Source organism: Ctenocephalides felis, unplaced genomic scaffold, assembly GCF_003426905.1.
Source record: "Ctenocephalides felis isolate EL2017-DRISC unplaced genomic scaffold, ASM342690v1 CF-g0.4_SCAFFOLD_03572, whole genome shotgun sequence".
Classification (NCBI taxonomy): Eukaryota; Metazoa; Arthropoda; class Insecta; order Siphonaptera; family Pulicidae; genus Ctenocephalides; species Ctenocephalides felis.
In genome coordinates this window covers 13,385,852-13,404,530 of record NW_020539726.1, presented here as the reverse complement: position 1 = coordinate 13,404,530, position 18,679 = coordinate 13,385,852, and the positions used below count along the sequence as shown (strand labels likewise).

At 28.6% G+C, this 18,679-nt stretch overlaps 2 protein-coding genes across 2 annotated transcripts; one reads left to right on the top strand and one right to left on the bottom strand.

Moving 5' to 3' along the window:
• Positions 1-672: 672 nt before the first annotated feature.
• On the top strand, positions 673-7,503 carry LOC113388105 (septin-interacting protein 1-like). Its single transcript, XM_026625512.1, has 13 exons — positions 673-895; positions 1,165-1,302; positions 1,574-1,752; positions 1,825-1,962; positions 2,126-2,316; positions 2,376-2,568; positions 2,651-2,854; positions 3,314-3,511; positions 4,898-5,135; positions 5,680-5,901; positions 5,977-6,183; positions 7,057-7,175; positions 7,279-7,503. The coding sequence occupies exons 1-13, from the start codon at positions 790-792 to the stop codon at positions 7,501-7,503; spliced, it is 2,358 nt and encodes a 785-aa protein (XP_026481297.1). The 5' UTR covers positions 673-789.
• Positions 7,504-12,651: 5,148 nt separating this feature from the next.
• On the bottom strand, positions 12,652-18,614 carry LOC113387776 (vitellin-degrading protease-like; the record flags this gene model as incomplete). Its single annotated transcript, XM_026625153.1, is given in 3 exon segments — positions 12,652-12,900; positions 17,600-17,706; positions 18,350-18,614. A coding segment is annotated over 1 exon segment (201 nt). The 3' UTR covers positions 12,652-12,698.
• Positions 18,615-18,679: the final 65 nt, after the last annotated feature.

Genomic DNA, 18,679 nt, shown 5'->3' with positions numbered 1-18,679 from the left:
TTATTTTCCTAAGAAGTTTTATCACAACAAAACATTATTCCATTTCAATTGTAAATATTAAAAGTAATTTTTACAATTTAAATTTATCATTTATTGCTACTAAATTTATATTTATTCTAAATACCAATATATGATGTACATTAAAATTATTTATAAAATTTGGAAAGTATGTAAATTTTTGATTATGTATCCCATAATATCAATTATACTATTTATAAAACATAATTTTGAATTATTTTATACTTTAATAAATAAATTGCAGAAAAACTGTTTTATTGAATAATCTTAATTTTAAAAAGTAATTATAGTTCTTTTGGGAGTTTGTATTAGAACGTTATTGTTTCAGAGAATTCAATATTATCGTTCGCCGACAAAAAAAATGGTAGCGCACCATATTGTCGAATAGAAGCACTGACACCTTCTATCTTAGTGCAAAATCCATAGATAAACAAGTATAATGGTTCCTGTCTGAGAAAAGACAGCATAGCACATGTTTTAACTAAAAAAGAGAGCATGTGCTCATAAATCGCTGTTTGCTCGAAGCGAACTTATTTCCCTGTTCCTATCTTTGTATTATTTTATATCTTTGTTTTTTAGTTTGAAGACATTTTTTGAAGTTTGCATATAATAAAATATAAAAGAAAACCCAAAAAATTATGAGAAATATTTCATCCATGATAATATGTATCTGATTTTTTTTGTTTTCCATTTGACATATAATTAAGATAACATCTTTTTGCCGAATATCACCTTGTGCTTTTTTAATAATCAAAGCTTTGTTTTACAAAAATGGATGAAGATGAAGTTGAACGATTTGAAATAACAGATTATGATCTAGAAAATGAATTTTATCCTAGAAGCAGAAGACGTCCTACAAAAAATCAACAGATATATGGTTAGCTTCATTTTAAATTTATAATTTAATTTAATCGTTTAATCCTAGGTTGATAATATCTGTGCTTGAATATTGAAATCAATCTTTTTAGCAGTTTCTGATTATTTCTAAATCATAACTTAAGAATATTGTTTTTGCATAATTTGTGTAAACGTACTAATTACCAATAAGTTATTTAATTAAAGTTCTTTGACATTATTTATGAAGCAATTTATTACTTTTACTTTCTTCACTACATTTGTGATAAATTTTTTTTCTAATTGTGTAAGGTATTTGGGCAGCGGATGATAGTGAAGATGATGAACCCAAATCTGGGAGGAAACGACCAAAAGATTATAGTGCACCAGTCAACTTTATTGCTGGTGGCATTCAACAATCTGGAAAAAAAGAAAAAGTCGAAGATGAGGGTAAAGATTATGATAAAACATAAATAATATGTGTTAAATTATATCATTTTGCTTAATTTCTCATGTTAATTGCTATTAATTAAAAATTATTATTAAATAATAGTTTTTGAAAATGCAAGAGATTTATACATTATTACATTAATTTAAACTATGTTTAAATCTTCAAATCAAAATTAAATACAAAGGTTGAATATAAATAAAAAGGTTGAATTGAATATTATTTGATTTGTATAACTCAGCTTTTATTTTCATTCATTTCAATCAATTTTAGAAAAGGAAGAAGAACCAGAAGTTATAAATTCATCGAGTGAGTCAGATGAGGAACCGAGGGCAAGTTTTAAAAGTAATGAGACAGCTGGAATGCGTAGTGTACAGAAAGGATTTGTTCAACAAGGAGTTGGCAGTTGGGAGAAGCATACTAAAGGTATTGGTGCTAAGTTGTTATTACAGGTAACTATTTATAAAGAACGAAACGATTTAATATTATAATTAATTTTTGGTTTCCAATTTTTTTTGCGTTAGATGGGATATCAACCCGGTAAAGGACTTGGAAAAACATTGCAAGGTATTTCTGCGCCAGTTCAAGCACATGTGAGAAAAGGCAGGGGAGCCATTGGAGCATACGGTCCTGAAAAGGCACCTAAAGTAGCTGATAAAAAAGTATGTTGCTTTTATTATTTAATTATGATATGGGATTGATTCAACAATAAATTGCCTAGTATTTTTAAAATACCTGCATAATGGAATGTTTTGTCCAATTTTTTTTGTGTATAAGTAATTTCAAATTTGTGTATAATAATTTCAAAATATGATTATGATATAGTCAGGACAAGCTACTGAAGATGGTAGTAAGAAAGAGTCATCGAGTTATAAAGAGAGGTTAAACAAATGGCGAAGAAAGGATGGAGATAAATCACCGAAAAATAAAACCAGATATTTTTATAACAACTTTAGTGAAATGAAAACGGAATCATTGTTGATAAATAAGCAACCCAAGATAGATTCTTTAAAAAAGTAAGTAATTTAAATATTGCTTAAATTTGCTCATCTTCATGTAAAATGAATGATTTTAGGGAATTTGAAACTACAAAAATAATTGATATGACAGGACCTACAAAAAGGGTTTTATCTGGATATCATGCTCTAAAACATACAAAAACTAATGATGATAATTTATATGATGAAAAACAATATGCAGTGAGAAATAATTTCTCACTACCAGAATTAATGCATAATTTAAATCTTATTGTAGAAATGTATGAACAGGTAAGTCTTTGTAAAGCCTTATATATTTTAAAGTTTTAATTACATATCGAATAAAGATTTCATGTTGAAATAATAATTGCAGAATATTATTGCGAATGATAAGATTGTGATGGACTCTTCTGATAAATTAGTTACTATGGAACATGCTCATAAAGCTTTGCAGGATGTAGTTTCAATAGAACAAACTTATATAAGTTCATTAGAAAAAGTATTTGAAATAGTACAAAATCTTAAGAGAGAAGATATAGGAATTAATGAACTGGCAGAACAATTAGTAATACTTCAGGTAAAATATTTTATTAATGAATATTTTTTAACTTGAAATTGATTTAAAATATAATTCAGTAATTTTTTATAAATAATAATAGGTCAAATTAATTTTTGTATATGAATGCATAAAATTGGAGTTGAATTTAATTCATAAATTGTTACTTTTAGTTTACTCCATTGATGTGCATTTTAATCATTTTTAATAGAAGCAACTGTGAAAGTACATTAGACTATTTATTTTAACAATAAAACCAATTTTTATTTTCTCACTTTGAGTATTAAAAGTTATGTTAAATATATATTTAATAGAACATACAGAATTAAATTATTTTTCGTTAATTAATAACCATTTTATTAGGCTTTAAATTTCAAGACCTGCTTCCATTTATGTGTATTTAAAGTGAATTGTGAATTTAACCATTGTAAAAACAACTCTAAGTTAATAAATTATTGAAATAAAATCTTGTATCAATAGAGTAATCATGCAACGGAGTATGAAGAATATCAACTTTGGGACCTTGCTCATCTAGTTGTAGCTCCCAAACTAAAAACATTTATGAATGGATGGAATCCTTTGCATTTTCCAAAGCAGCATATACAGCTTATCGAACAATGGAAAGATATATTATATGATGGAAAGAAACAAAGTGGAATAGAATCATTTGGAAAATTGGTAAGATTTCATTTGTAATATAGACTTCATGTTCATATTGTTATCAAGGCATAAACTACACAATTGTTAATTATTGATATATTACTATATTTTATATTACTTAGTAGTTACTGCATATGTTTTATATAATTCATATTTTGTAAATTGGCTAAAATTCTTATAATATAAAAATTTACTGATTTTGGCTACATATATATGTTATGGTAAATGTGTATATTTTGAGTTTTGGTGAATGTTACACACATGTGGATAAAATACTAATTTATATATTTATATCTATTTATATTTATATTAGTTAATTTAGTCATATGCATATTAATATACTTTATTTATTATTAATTATTGACTATTAACTATTGACTATTAACTATTAATCTATTAACTAATAATCTATTAACTATTAATCTATTAACTATTAACTATTCACTTATCACTATTAACTATTAATCATTCACTCATCACTATTAACTATTAACTATCAACTATTAACAATTCACTTATCATTATTTACTATTTGCTATTAACTATTTATTTATCACTTATCACCATTTACTATTTAACTATTCATTTATCACTATTGAGTATTAACTATTTTTCTATTAACTATTAACAATTTATCTATCAACTATTAATTATTTATCTATTAGCTATTTATCTATTAACTATTAATTATTTATCTATTTACTATTCACTATTTACTATTAACTCTTCACTTACCACTATTTACTATCCACTACTTAACGCATTAACTATCAACTATTTATCTCTTAACTATTAATTTTTTATTATTTATCAGTTTAACTACTTAACTATTGAATTATTCACTTATCACTATTAACTTTTTAACTATTTAACTATTCACTTATCGCTATTCACTATCCACTATTTAACTATTAACTATTTATCTATTAACTGTTAACTATTTATCTATTAACTATTAACTATTCACATATCACTATTAACAATTAAATATTCACTATTTACTTAAGGATTTTTATTTATATTAAAAGTATACATTTACCAAAACACAATGGTAAGTGTGCACATTTACTGGTGAATGTACATACACACTGTAATCAGTTTGGGAAATGTGCACATTTTTGTGCACCTAGAGTGCACATTTACCGTAACATATATAAAAATTGGCAATTACAAGATTATGTTGTATAGAATTTTTAATTTGGGCAAATTTATTTAATACAGCCTTTTAGCTAAACAAATGTTTAGAAAATATATTAAATTAAATATGATAAAGAAAAGTTCTGTTTATGCAATATTCCATAAAATTATTTATGAGTTACATATTCACTACTATTTTTTAAAAAACATAACACTCATATCATTATCATTTTTGTTTTACTGTTTAATGAATATTATTTTTTTCAGGTTTGGTTTAGCGTTTGCCCCCATTTACAATCAGCTTTAGAACAATGGAATCCGAAACAACCTAATGATGCTATCCAGTTTTTGGCAATTTGGGATCCTCTATTTACAAATTGGGTTCGTAATAATATTTATGACCAATTATTGTTACCAAAGATTACAGAGGAAGTTATTAAATGGGACCCTACAACTGACATAGTACCAATTCATATTTGGGTTCACCCCTGGGCACCAATTTTAGGTAAAATTGATAATAGATACAAAAATCAAAACACAAGTCATAATACATGTAAAAAATTTAGTATTTTACTTAATGTTTAAATTTGATGGACCTAATTTGTTTGTTAGTTAGATTGATTGATCGAATGCTAGAAATTGGAAGTTCAATCTTTTCACAAACAGAAATTTAGATTTTTTAAAAATATATCCTTTAGAAAGATATTGAAATAACAGAAAGATATAAAATGGCATATCTAATAACTAATTTTCATTCTTATATTTTTGATTTGGTTAAAGCTAATGTTTTCTTATTTTGATTTGTTTTTGACAATGTAACAAATATTATATTAAAAATTAATTTGTTGATGTCTTAAGGATAATATTTTGAGATTCATGTACTTGATTACAATTTTGTCATATATGTTTCATATTTCTCTTAATTGTTATAATTTGTGATTAACATTATTATGAAGAATATGAAATTGGAGTTACTTTTTATTTTATTCATTATGATACATTTTAAAAGGAATGAATATGAAAATGTTTGAATTTGCTACATGATTTAGGTAAAAGATTGGAAGTCATGGTTTACCCAAATATTCGTGATAAGTTGGGCTATGCCTTGGGCTCTTGGCATCCTTCAGATCGAAGTGCTAGAGCAGTTCTCATACCATGGAAGGACGTTTTTGATATGGGCGAATTTATGGCGTTTTTACTTAAATATATAGTACCTAAACTTCAAGCAACACTGGCTGAGTTGGTAATTACCAGAACTCAACAAAACTTAGGTAAAATCTTTATACATATAAACACATATCTATAATACAATCAGAACATTTCTCTAACTTGCAAATCTATTTCAGAACTTTGGAATCAAGTCTGGGAGTGGAAAGATTTATTATCAGTACCATTAATGGCACAATTGTTAGAGAAATATTTCTTCCCTAAATGGCTTCAAATGTTGACAATGTGGTTAAATGAATCACCAGATTATCATCAAGTATCCAACTGGTACTCTTATTGGAAAAGTTTACTTAATGAGGATATGCTAACACAAATTAATATAAAAGGTAAATTGAAAATCAAATCATGAACAATTGTGAACTGTTTATAATTAATTATACTTCTATTATTTTTAACTTTTTGTAGGGTAAGTTATAGTAATCGCAAAAAAATCGAAAATGAAAATTTTTGTATATTATTACAAAGGTTTCTAAATATTTTGGCATACTTTAGAAAAAATGGATGTATGTGTGTGCGTGTGTGTGTGCGGATACAAATTTTCGTCGACGATTTCGGGAACACCGATCAACCGATTTGATTGATTCAAAAAACATTCGATTAGTATTGATGTGGAGACGTACTGATTAGTTTTTGGTATAGGTAGGTAATATTAAAAAAAAATTTTTTTTAATACTTTTTATGTTTGTATAGTTGATACTACACAAACTATTTAAAATTGTTAACTCAGTGCATATATTTCGCGAACGAAAAATTGATGCATTTGAAATAAAATATGTTCATTCTAACAATAAGTCCGTTTAATTAGATTTTGTTTATATATATTTCATTCAAACATATATAAACAAAGTCGTCTAATCTAATAAGTTTTAATAACAACTACATAGAATATTTAATAACTACAAGAAACAAATAATGAAAATTCTAGTTTTTATAATATTTATTCATAGACATTTTTGATGACTGATTATTTTTATTCTTTGAATGTTACTGTACGGTAAGTTCCAGCAATTCGCCTTAAGGCATGATGCCATGCGCCCCACTAGTTTCATTAAGCAATGTAAATAAATACAATCTGTGAAATTAAACTTTCTATATAAAATGAATATTTAGCTTAGCAATGAAAAAAATATGATTTTGCGTCATATTTAATCTCTTTTGAGTATTTTTACGGGATTTGACCATATATTTTTTATTTCCAGAATATTTTAGAAAAGCCTTAGAAATGATGCATCGTGCTATTGGAGGAGGTATGCCTGAAACAACAACATATAAAGAACGCGTTCCGTCTCCAAAGGCTTTACCAGCATTTAGTGCAGATGTAAGAAAATTTAGAGTTTTATTTACAATACAAGTTTTATAACTTCAAACTTGAGTTATGAGAACTGATTTCAAATCTAATAAAGATTTCTTCAATTTTCCAGAAGATGGGTATTGCTTCACTAGGTTTTCGGGAAATTGTTGCTCAAAGATGTTCGGAGCATGGTATTCTATTCATGCCTATGATGGGAAGGAGATACGAGGGAAAACAGTTATATAAAGTTGGGAACATATTTTGTTATATAGATAGAAGTGTACTGATGGTATGTTTAGATGGGGTTACGTATAAACCCATGGGTCTGGCAGAAATGATGGAACGCGCTGCCTAGATGATAATTAAAGTTTATGGATGATTTTATTATTTATGCAATGTATTTGTAGTGTATCTAGTAAATTTTTATTTTTTATTTATAGTATAATATTAAGTAAGATTTTATAATAAATTAAATAATTTTATTTATTGAATAATATTTTCCATAGCATATGAGCTTTCAAATTTTCAATTTATTTTCATTCTTGGATTGATATCTTGTTAAAAATAATAATAATAATATCCTAAATAATAATGTTGGATAATTTTATTATGACTAGGAACTTATAACTCATCTTGATATTCAATATAGATTGGACTTGATACTTTAGACATCAAATTACTCGTTAAATTACCGACGATAAGTTTGTTTTCTTTCTTTTGATACCAACAATCGATAAAGTACAAATGTATGTATGTGTTAAAGAAATATATGTACTAAAATGCTAAAACATTTAGTCAATCTCTTCTCAAAAACGGCTGCTCTGAATTTAAAAATTTAAATGCCATTTGATGGTATTCGATAAGAACTTTCATGTTTAATAGTTTTGCACGACGATCGTTTGAGCAGTTTTTTTTATTATCAGCAGATAAGTGCATAGTTTTTTATTAACATTTTTGTCAAAATTTCTGAACAGATTTTGAAAATTCAAAAATGTGCTTTGCTGTAAAAATCGACCATGCTAAGAACATTGAAACTACTAACATAAGTATATTGAACTTGAATATTAGTTTTTGAAGTTATTTTTTCTAATAAAAATTTGCAGTGATTGAGTTCAAGGTCTAAACGAACTTCCTAAACTACTATATATCTGTGAATAGTAGTTTAATTATAAATATTTATCAAAGTTTGTAATAATGGGCCGCGCCCTTAGGATTTTACACCGTGTACGCATTAAGCACGTCCAAGCTGAATAGATGAGTGCTTACGAAAGCGTATTCCAAAATCTTGTTTTCAGTTAAATAATTAAGTTATTTGCGGAAATTCTTTGAAAACTTTTATAACACTTAAGCAACTAGGTATACTTAAAAAAAAAATATACAAAAAAAATTTTTTACAATGCAATTATTTTGTTAAAACAAGCAGAAAGTTATTTAAATAATTCAAATCGGACGCTTAGTTCTTTCAAAATAACCTATTTTTTGCCCATTTAGCTCTATATGTTTGAAATAGCCTGTCCTGCCTTTACCAAAAATTAATTACCTTTTCTCCTAATCATTTTACAAATTGAATGTTTTTTATATCATTCAAATCGCATGCTCGGTTCTCTCAAAAACTTGATTTGTATTTTCTGCACTCTTTGCTTCGTATCTACGTAACGTCTGGACCGGCCTTTGCCAAAAACTATTCAGCACATCTCCCTAGCAATAGGAATCGAATGTTTTTTGAACCATTCAAATCGGTTGATCCGTTCGAAAACGTGGACGAAAAAATGCGGACATACAAAACACATCACAGACCATTTTTTCTTAGGTATGCCAAAATGTTCAGAAACCTTCAAAACGTGAAGATATGCAAAAATTTTCATTTTCGATTTTCGGCCCATTACTACAACTGCCTTATGGGAAGTTAATAAAAAAATTCGAAAAAGGCAGAAACTTCAGAAAAACGAAAATCATCATCAGCTAGAAATTTTAGTCTTCTTGCAGAAAAAGGCACAAAAGATTTTTAATATACATTTAATTTAAATTTGTTGAAATTTTGGAAAAAATAGCAGATTGCGTTAGGACAAATGATACTTTCTTCTAGTTTTTGATCACATCTAATTTTAGAAATCTAGTTAACTTTACTGGTCACAAGAACTCACAGCGGCTGTTATAGTGCTATATTTTGATTTATACTAAAATGTACTTATTGAATCTTATTTTATTTTGTGTGTCAATATTTATATAATCCATGGTTTTGAATTCGAAATTCGAATTAGAGATCTAACTTCAGATGTCTTCTATTGAGCAGTTTCATTACTGTAGTGAAAGAATAAACATGGCATGACTTCATGATTCTGAAGATTTCATGGAAGTAAGTACGGCTATTTATTTTAATTGTATTGTTGGTGCGGTGTGGACGTTCGTGGACGTTGATCGAAGTCCTGGGCTAATGTAAAACATTATAAAGCCCACACAGTATAATGTAAATTTTAGTTAAAAAGTTTACAATATAATGTAAATGTTAGTTATAAAGTATTCGGAGTGGACTGTTATGGTTGTTGCTCGGTTTGTGAAGTGAAAATTCTGTTTTCTTTGTTAAGTGAATGTGTTAAATGTTTTATAAAATATAGATGCTGGGGCTGGGGGTTGCGTGTAGGTGAGTACCCAAAATATTATTGTTGATAAATTTTGATAAATATTTCTATAAAATATTTATACTTACATAAGATAATTTATAAGTCGCCTTTGACTAAAAATATTTTTTGCACAAAATGTGAAAATATGTAGATCATCTGTGCGAATAGTAGGAAGTAAATAATTATATATTATTGATATATAACATCAAAAATGTACATACCTTCACTAAAATATAGATTTCTTTTGGAATATAATGTTTTATTCAATATTTGCATTAAATATATTTAAACAATTTTTTATAAACAATATTTTGGCATCATCCATGCTATAACTGTAGGGTGTCAGGGATAGGCAATAGAACCGCAAATCCAAAAGAGCACCGACCTAAACGGCCGCGAGCTCATATATATGTTTAATTGAATATGCATAAATCAATTCAATTGACGTTGATTTCATCTATTATTTTACTTCATTGCGATTGAAGTTGCATCAGTGATTTTTTTTACAACTACTCTCGCCTAAGAGAGGAGAGGCTTATGGTCTGTAGTGGAACATATACAACATGCAATTGAGTAATCTGAAAAATCTCGCCGTTTATTAAAATTAAACTTTGTACAACGTGACGATTTTTGCTGATGGGGCCCCATCGAAAGATTTTACTAGAGTCTCATCCAAAGCATTTACCACAAGCCCTATATTAGTGGTTCCCAACCTGGGGGTAATTACTCCCGCAGGGGTAAAACGGAGATTCTAGAGGGGTAACAAGGGATAGCACGAAATAGTATTAAATTATCAATAAACAAAATAGGGCCTATATGGTATAGTTACGCCAATGAACATACTGATGTTAGTCAGTTGACAATTCGGTTTATTTTTTAATTAGGATTTTTTTTGCGTCCAGCTTTGACTTAAATCCCAATAGGCAAAAATAAGTCTGGTGCAAATATAATGTATATCCTATTATCATATTGTAGATCATAAAAATAATTACCTTTTACATATATATTTATTAAATAATTTTGCTACACCATCACACAGGTTTGTGTACGACCGATACTATATTTGCCGGCGAATACATAAGGAACTTTCCATTAGAATTCATCAGAAGGAAGTTTTGAGTATAACTGATTAATGAGATTGATCTTTTATCTAATTAAATAAAAAACTTTTTAAGGAAGTTATAAAAACCATTTTCAAAAAATTATAAAAAGTTGTTTCTGATCTCAAGCAATTCAAAATTATTGCATCGAAAACGTATCTGCTGTAAACATGATATTATTGTGCATGTTATGCAATTTGTTTTGAAGAACATATACATTTACAGTAATATCTTTTTTGAAAGTGAAGAAAATCAGGCAGAGATTACATGGTCAGGTCGGCAGGCCATTTTCTTTTAAGTTTTCGGTTTGTATTTTCTCCCACAAGTGGTTTTAGTAATTTATTGGTATGTGTTGCAATTTTGTTAAGACTTTATCCTTGGTGACGTCTTTTATATATGGCATTTTTAGGTCCTGATGTATCATATGATTACTTACAAACCATGGAGCGTCGACTAGAGTTCTGAGAATTTTATTTTGCATTCTCTGCAACAGTAATATCTAAATTCTTTTTTTGCAGCATGTTTTAGTCGAACTCAATATCTAAAAGGCATAGAGGTTTGATTCCACTATTATTATAATTACTTAATCACTATTAATTAGCATCATGGCAGTTTTATCATTTCACTTTAAAATGTAATGCACGTTTTTTATACGAGATGATATTATTGTGCATGTTATGCAATTTGTTTTGAAGAACATATACATTTACAGTAATATCTTTTTTGAAAGTGAAGAAAATCAGGCAGAGATTACATGTATGTCTCGTATATCTCTGGATGAAAATTTTGTACTAGAAAACTTGTACTTGTAATGAATTGTTTGGCCGGTTTTTAAAAAAAGATCATATAATAAAAAAGGGTAAAAAATAACTAATAGTAACATTTGAAAAGAGAACAAAACACAGATTTATTCTAAGAATAAACATTTAATTTTCACAATTTTATGGCGCGCTACACATATTTATTATTGACTTGATATACAGTGATATACATCATAATATAAAAATATTAAATTAAATAAAATAATATAATTTAATAAATATTGAAATGAATCCATAATAATTTATTGAGAGAAGAAAGTTGAAGAAATAAATAAATTTTTACTCTAGAAATGCTTGGCGGGCTGCAGAAAAATATTTAAAGGGCCGCATGAAGCCCGCAGACCGCGGGTTGCTCATCCTTTAAATATACTTTTAAGTTTTCAATACAGTTGTTTATAAGACTGACAGAAGACTGACGAGCGCAACGTTATCTCCATAGGGAGACAGCCGGCTGGAAAGGGTTAAACTGTAATATTGTTATTTGCTAAAATGTGTCATGGATATCCTACTATACCTAATTGTATATTGTCGTAAACATTTATAAAGCATAAAATTTAAAAGCATTTATAAAACAAGGGCACAGCGGTGCCAAAATTGTTTCGAATATGCGCTAGCACGAACTAGTCCCGGGTTCGCTGGTTCGATTCTCGCGACGGTCAGAGCCTGGCATCAGGCAGCTCTGATGTCAAATTTTTGCTTGTGGTTATAGAGCTCAATATAATTTCAAATAAAATTCGCCTTTCGTGGGCGTAGCCGGCTATAAATATATGCTAATTAGTTATACATATCTCATATATAATTAATTAACACAAAAATAAGTGTGGTTGATCACTGAGTTGTCTCTTGACTACAATATATCTTTCATAACAGATTTTTGTACACGTAGTTCTGATGGCTGTTCAAAAAGAATACAAAAGAATGTTATATAAAGAATTAATAAATGATTAATAAAATATGTCACTATTTTTCCGTAATTGTTTATTGTTGTTTTTCATACAGTTTTATGATTTAAAGTTTTACATTGTTTTTAATAAACTGTTGGATTTCCGGGTGGCTCAATTTTGTATATACGCCAGGATATCCAGGTCGCGCGCATCCTCGCCTCCAGGATATAACTCCTACTTGAACCTGTTTTTCATCTACAAGTGGCCCACCGCTATCCCCATGACAAGTATCTTTTTGTCCTTGAGGAAAACCAGCGCACATCATACTGAAATAATAGATGAATTTGAATTATTGAAATTTTATAAATTATCTGAATTGTTTTATTGATTATTTTTATTTTATTGATTAATAATAATTTATTAATAGTTGTTTCATAATCTGATAAATCTTCAAATATTTCCCTTAGGGTAGTTTTAGTAATGGACCGAAAATCTAATATGAAAATTTTTGTATATCTTCACGTTTTGAAGGTTTCTGAACATTTTGGTATACTTCAGAAAAATGGATGTGTGTGTGTGTGTTTTGTATGTCCGCATTTTTTCGTCCACGTTTACGGGCGCACAGATCTACCGATTTGAATGGTTTTTGGCAAAGACAGGCCCAGCCGTTTTGGAGATACCGAGCTAAATGTACAAAAATGGCACTTTTTGTAAGAACTAAGCATCCGATTGAAATGATTATAAAAACTTTCTAGCAATTTGCTTCAAGGCACGATGCCATACACCACTAGTTTATTATAGTTTTGATGTATAACTAATTATGTAGAATAAAGCAAATCACTATGATGATAAATAAATTTCTCGGACCGATAAAACTTGATGCATAGATTTAGTAAAAATTATTAAAATTTTCAGCATTGCCATAGACTTACTTTTCATGTGCGATGTATAAATACTGTATTTGACTTTATTACAGATAGTATAATATAAGTAAATATATATTAACACTTTCGGGTATGTTATGCAATTTGTTTGATAAAAATTTGTGGTCATTGAAGGACATACATTTATAATATTAATTTATTTTTGATCATTTTATAAAGAATGGTGACGTACAAAACAATTTCCAAAATGCATAACTGGTTGATTTTGACATGTTTTACAATAAAATGTTGTTCGCCGCCTTTATCCTGGTGCTTTTCTGTCAGAACAGACAATACAATCCCTTTTTCTTTCACTCGCATTTAGAATATGCCATTGATTAGTCAGTTTTTTTGGTCATTTTTTTGCTGCCATAATGGTTTATTTTTTCTATCATATTGTCTAATAATTCATTTATAAAATATAAAGTAAAATAACCTATTGGATGTCTTATATTGCTTGGTATTTGTAGTCGGGGTGTTTGTTGATGTATGTCAAACTTGATTATTGAAGGAGAATCGACACATTCGCTAATGTCTTTCCGCTATTCATTTAATTTGTCGAACTTCTTCTTCTTTTTGTTGGTTGGATAATATCATCATCACATTCATCACTATCATCGGTGCGAATAGTAATTTCGTAAAATTTGTCTATATGAATGTCTATTTGAAACTCATCTTCACTACTGCTTAATTCACAAAATTCACCAGTCGTTTTGCCATATTTAAAAGCGCTTGGTCGTTTTAAATATTAAAAAAAAAGAACATATAGCAAAGAAAAAATGCTAAAAATACTACTAAAACAACTTCAAATTATTTTCAAAATACAATATGTACTGTTTATCACTGCTATATGTGATTTATTTAACTTTTCGATGAAAACTGAGTCATTGTTTATAAAATAGCCTGTGCCTCACAGAGTATGTTTGTCCACTGAGGTGGACAGCCGTCTCCAAAGTGTTAACGTGGAACTTTGTGATCCACTATGACCTCAACTTCCATTTCGTTGTCCCTGCAATTTTTTTACCGCTAACATGGATCCTTTGAAAGTTGTCTTGGACCCCTTGTGATCCATATGGACTACTTTGGGAATCACTGATTCAGATCATCCTTTTATTCGAATTTCAATTCGTGCCTTAAGGCAAATTGCTGGAACTACCCGTACCAAAAATATTTCAAAAAGATTAAATTTTCTTTTAGTAATGTGAAAAAATCGTTTTTTGAGATTTTTAATTTTTTTTGAGAAAATTGACTTTTCTGAAAAATTAGTTTTTTTTTATACTTTGAAATATTTTGGAAATTTTGAATTTTTTTCAAAGCAATCGCAAAAAGTTAACTGCGAAAAGTGAAATGAAATATCGAAGTGCCTGGGCGCTGCGTCGCAGCACAACGGATAAATATTGGTACGGAACCCACAGAAAACTGAACAAATATTGTTCTTATCTTATATATAAAAATGGATCGCAAAATGTGTTGGTAAGCGCATAACTCAACAACACCTAGATTTGGCCAATTCTTTTTTTAAAATGTTCGTTTAAGTCCAAGGATAGTTCTTATGGCGAGTAAAAATCGAATAATTGCCGGGAAAACCCTAAAAACAGCCCTTTTCTTTTTCTCATACAAACGTTTTCTAACTAGAACGTAGAATCAATTTGAGCTTTATTACTATTATATAAAGTTTATATTAAATTACAAACACTCACTGTATACTCCTCCTAAACGATTATTCGGATTTTGATAAATCTTTCTAAAGTTTGTTAAGGAAATTTTCTAGGATGTATGTAATTATAAAGTACTGATATGTATGTGCAATACTGTAAAAATAAATGCAAAAATTGCAAAAAACGACATGTCATTGTTTGCATTGAAAATAAATGAAAACTATCACCTGCCAAAAATTTCAATTTACTAATGAACCTCGACAATATTAGAATATGTATAATAAATTTATGATTATGAATAACAAAAATGAAATGTTTACATTATTATTGCCGAAAGGCAGCTGAGATGTGCCAGAAATTAAAATAATATAAAATACAATATGTATATATGGAATTATACACATATGAACAAATTTGACAAATTAATTCACTTAAAATATGAAATTAAGTATTAATCAGCGCCGGTCCTACCTTTACTGCGATGCATGCCAAAAATACGAGCGCACGTCTTAGGGGGCGCCAACACAAGATTCGGATATGAAATTTTCAATATAGTTTTCTTTTAATATATAATTTCTTTGCATCTTTTACTAATCTTTCCACAATATTTTTAAAATTCATAAAAATTTTACTTTATGACAACAAATGGGAAAGTAGAGATGAATACATACAATTCGGCCCTCACGATATCGATTAGGAGAATTTTAAGATACAATTTTGGATATCTTAAATAATAAAAAATTAAATTAATTTAATCCAACATGAAGTACCAGTGTTATGTTATATGGTTATGTTATACGGTTTAAAAGTCTTCAATTTCCAATATAGTGTGGGAATTGAGACTCATCATTTTATTTAAAGCATTTCTACATTTAATACCGCTCATATTATAAATGTTTATGCATTTTGGAGTAAAGAGTAATTTAAAAAACAATAATTATTATTTTTAGCTAAACTGTAAATATTAGTATATTATATTAAAAATTGTAGACATGGGTACAGGACAACGTCTGTCGGGTCATCTAGTTATTGAAATAAATATGATCATTTTTGACCGCCAAATGACATTTTTTAACTTCCCGTAGGGTAAGTTATTGTAATGGGCCGAAAATCGGAATTGAAAATTTTTACATTTCTCGACGTTTTGAAGGTTTCTGAACGTTTTGGCATACCTCAGAAAAAATGGATGTGTGTGTGTGTGTGTGTGTGTGTGTGTATGTATGTATGGATACAAATTTTCGTCCACGTTTTCGGGCGTACGGATCAACCGATTTGAATGGTTTAAAAAACATTCGATTCCTATTAATAAGGAGAAGAGCTGATTAGTTTTTGGCAAAGACAGGTCCAGCAGTTACGGAGATAAGGAGCAAAGAGTGCAGAAAATAGAAATCGAGTTTTTGAGAGAACGGAGCATCCGATTTGAATAATCTACAAAACCTTCCATTAGTAATGATTGGGAGAAAGGGTTATTAGTTTTGCGCAAAGGCAGGCCCAGCCATTTCGGAGATACAGAGCTAAATGTACAAAAAATGGTAGTTTTTGAGAGAACTAAGCGTCCGATTCAATTGATTCAAAAAACTTTCTGCTTGTCTTAACAAATTAATTGATTTTGGAAAAAAAAATTTTGTACCATTTTTTTTTTTTTTTTTTTTTTTTAATTTTTTGTATATCGAAAATAATTCAGATTTTATTTTTAATTCTGACTATAGTTCTAATATACTTTAAACAAATAATTTCAACTCTGCAATTCAGTTTATATAATTATTATAAATATTAGACAATGTTACAATATTTAATCTATTTGAAAACATTTAATATTCCTCGAACGTTTTGTTACGGTACGGGAAGTTCCAGCAATTTGCCTTAAGGCACGATGCCACCCACCCCACTAGTTTATTGTTTCTATTGTATCTCCGAAACCGCTAGATTAGAAATAAATCATCAATTCTTCAATTTTTCAATTGATGAAATGAATTATCAATTCTTCATTTCGTCAGTATAAATAAAATGTTTTTGGAATTATTCAAATTGGATGCTCGGTTCTCTCAAAAACTAAATTACAATTTTTGATACTTTTTGAAGATGCAAGATCTTCGGAACGGCTGAACCTGTCTTTGCCAAAAACTAATGAGCACGTCTAATTCTTAATAGTAATATGAATGTTTTTTGAATCATTCAAATTGGTTGATCGGTGTTCATAAAATCGTCGACGAAAAATTGTATCCGCACATACAAACACACACACACGTCTACATACATCCATTTTTTCTAAGGTATGGCAAAATGTTCAGAAACCTCTGAAACGTACAGATATATAAAAAAAATATTTTCGATTACTATAACTTACCTTACGGGAAGTTAATTTGTTCTCAATATCCAATTTGATTATCACAAAAAATTTATTCAATAAATTAGATTAGTGTACGTCGTTGTTTTAGTTTTACCTGTCAGAAATGATGTCACTGTTAATAGCATGACTGTTCTTGCATTCTTGACTTGAGTAAGCTTTAACTTTAACTTCTTGTAACTTTGGCGAAATTGGCCCCCATTCCTACAACGAAGCATAATTTACTGGATCATTAAATATTACAACTACATTTTAAATTATTTATCAATATTGTTTTTGGTAGAGATCGGCCGTTTCTTCGTAATTAAATATTAAAATTTTTTTTTCGATGGCTTTGATGAAACTTTGTATGACGACAGACTTTGCAGTCTGCAAGAACTTGGTAAAATGTTACAGGTCTATAAAAAGCGATTGAATTATAAAAATCCATCGAAGTTTAGAATTTCGCTGCGCGCTTAAGCGATTCTAATCAGAATGTATGCCTATCGTGCATTGCACGCTTTTGTTTTGTAGAGAGCTACTGATTACAGTTGACGTAATCTTAAATTAAATTTTTAGAACCCGAACTAGATGAAATGAAAAGTGTTAATCATTTAAATTTAATTTATATAATTTCATATATTAAAAGTATGAAAAACTTTAATTGTATTGATTATTATTTTTCAGTGAAAGCAAAAATATTGATGAAAACAGTGGAGCAATACCCAAAAAGTTGAATTTCCAATCTAATTGATTAAGTTAATTATGTATACGTAGTGGAAAATTAATGCAATTTTCCTTAAGGTAAAATGCTACTTACAACATGGTAAATTATATGGAATTTTATGTAAAATGAAATAACACTTGCCTTCGTGGCGCCCCATCCAGTTACACTCAAAGTTGTTCCCTTCGGTACTTCTTTTCCCGATTGTATTAATTTTACAGGAGTTACTGTGCATGGAGTAAATGATATTGGCTCTTTGATCCGTAAAAGTGCAACATCAAAATCATCTGGCACTGCTTTATTATATTTCGGATGTTTTATAATTTCAATAACATCATACACTTTTCCTCCATCATTGTGAGTGCTAGTTCCAACACGAACAGTTAAATCCTTCGGTGGACTTTGTTTGCTAGAATGGAAAAGAGATTCTTATAATGTACAATACACAAACTATTAGATGGTTTGATTTATTTT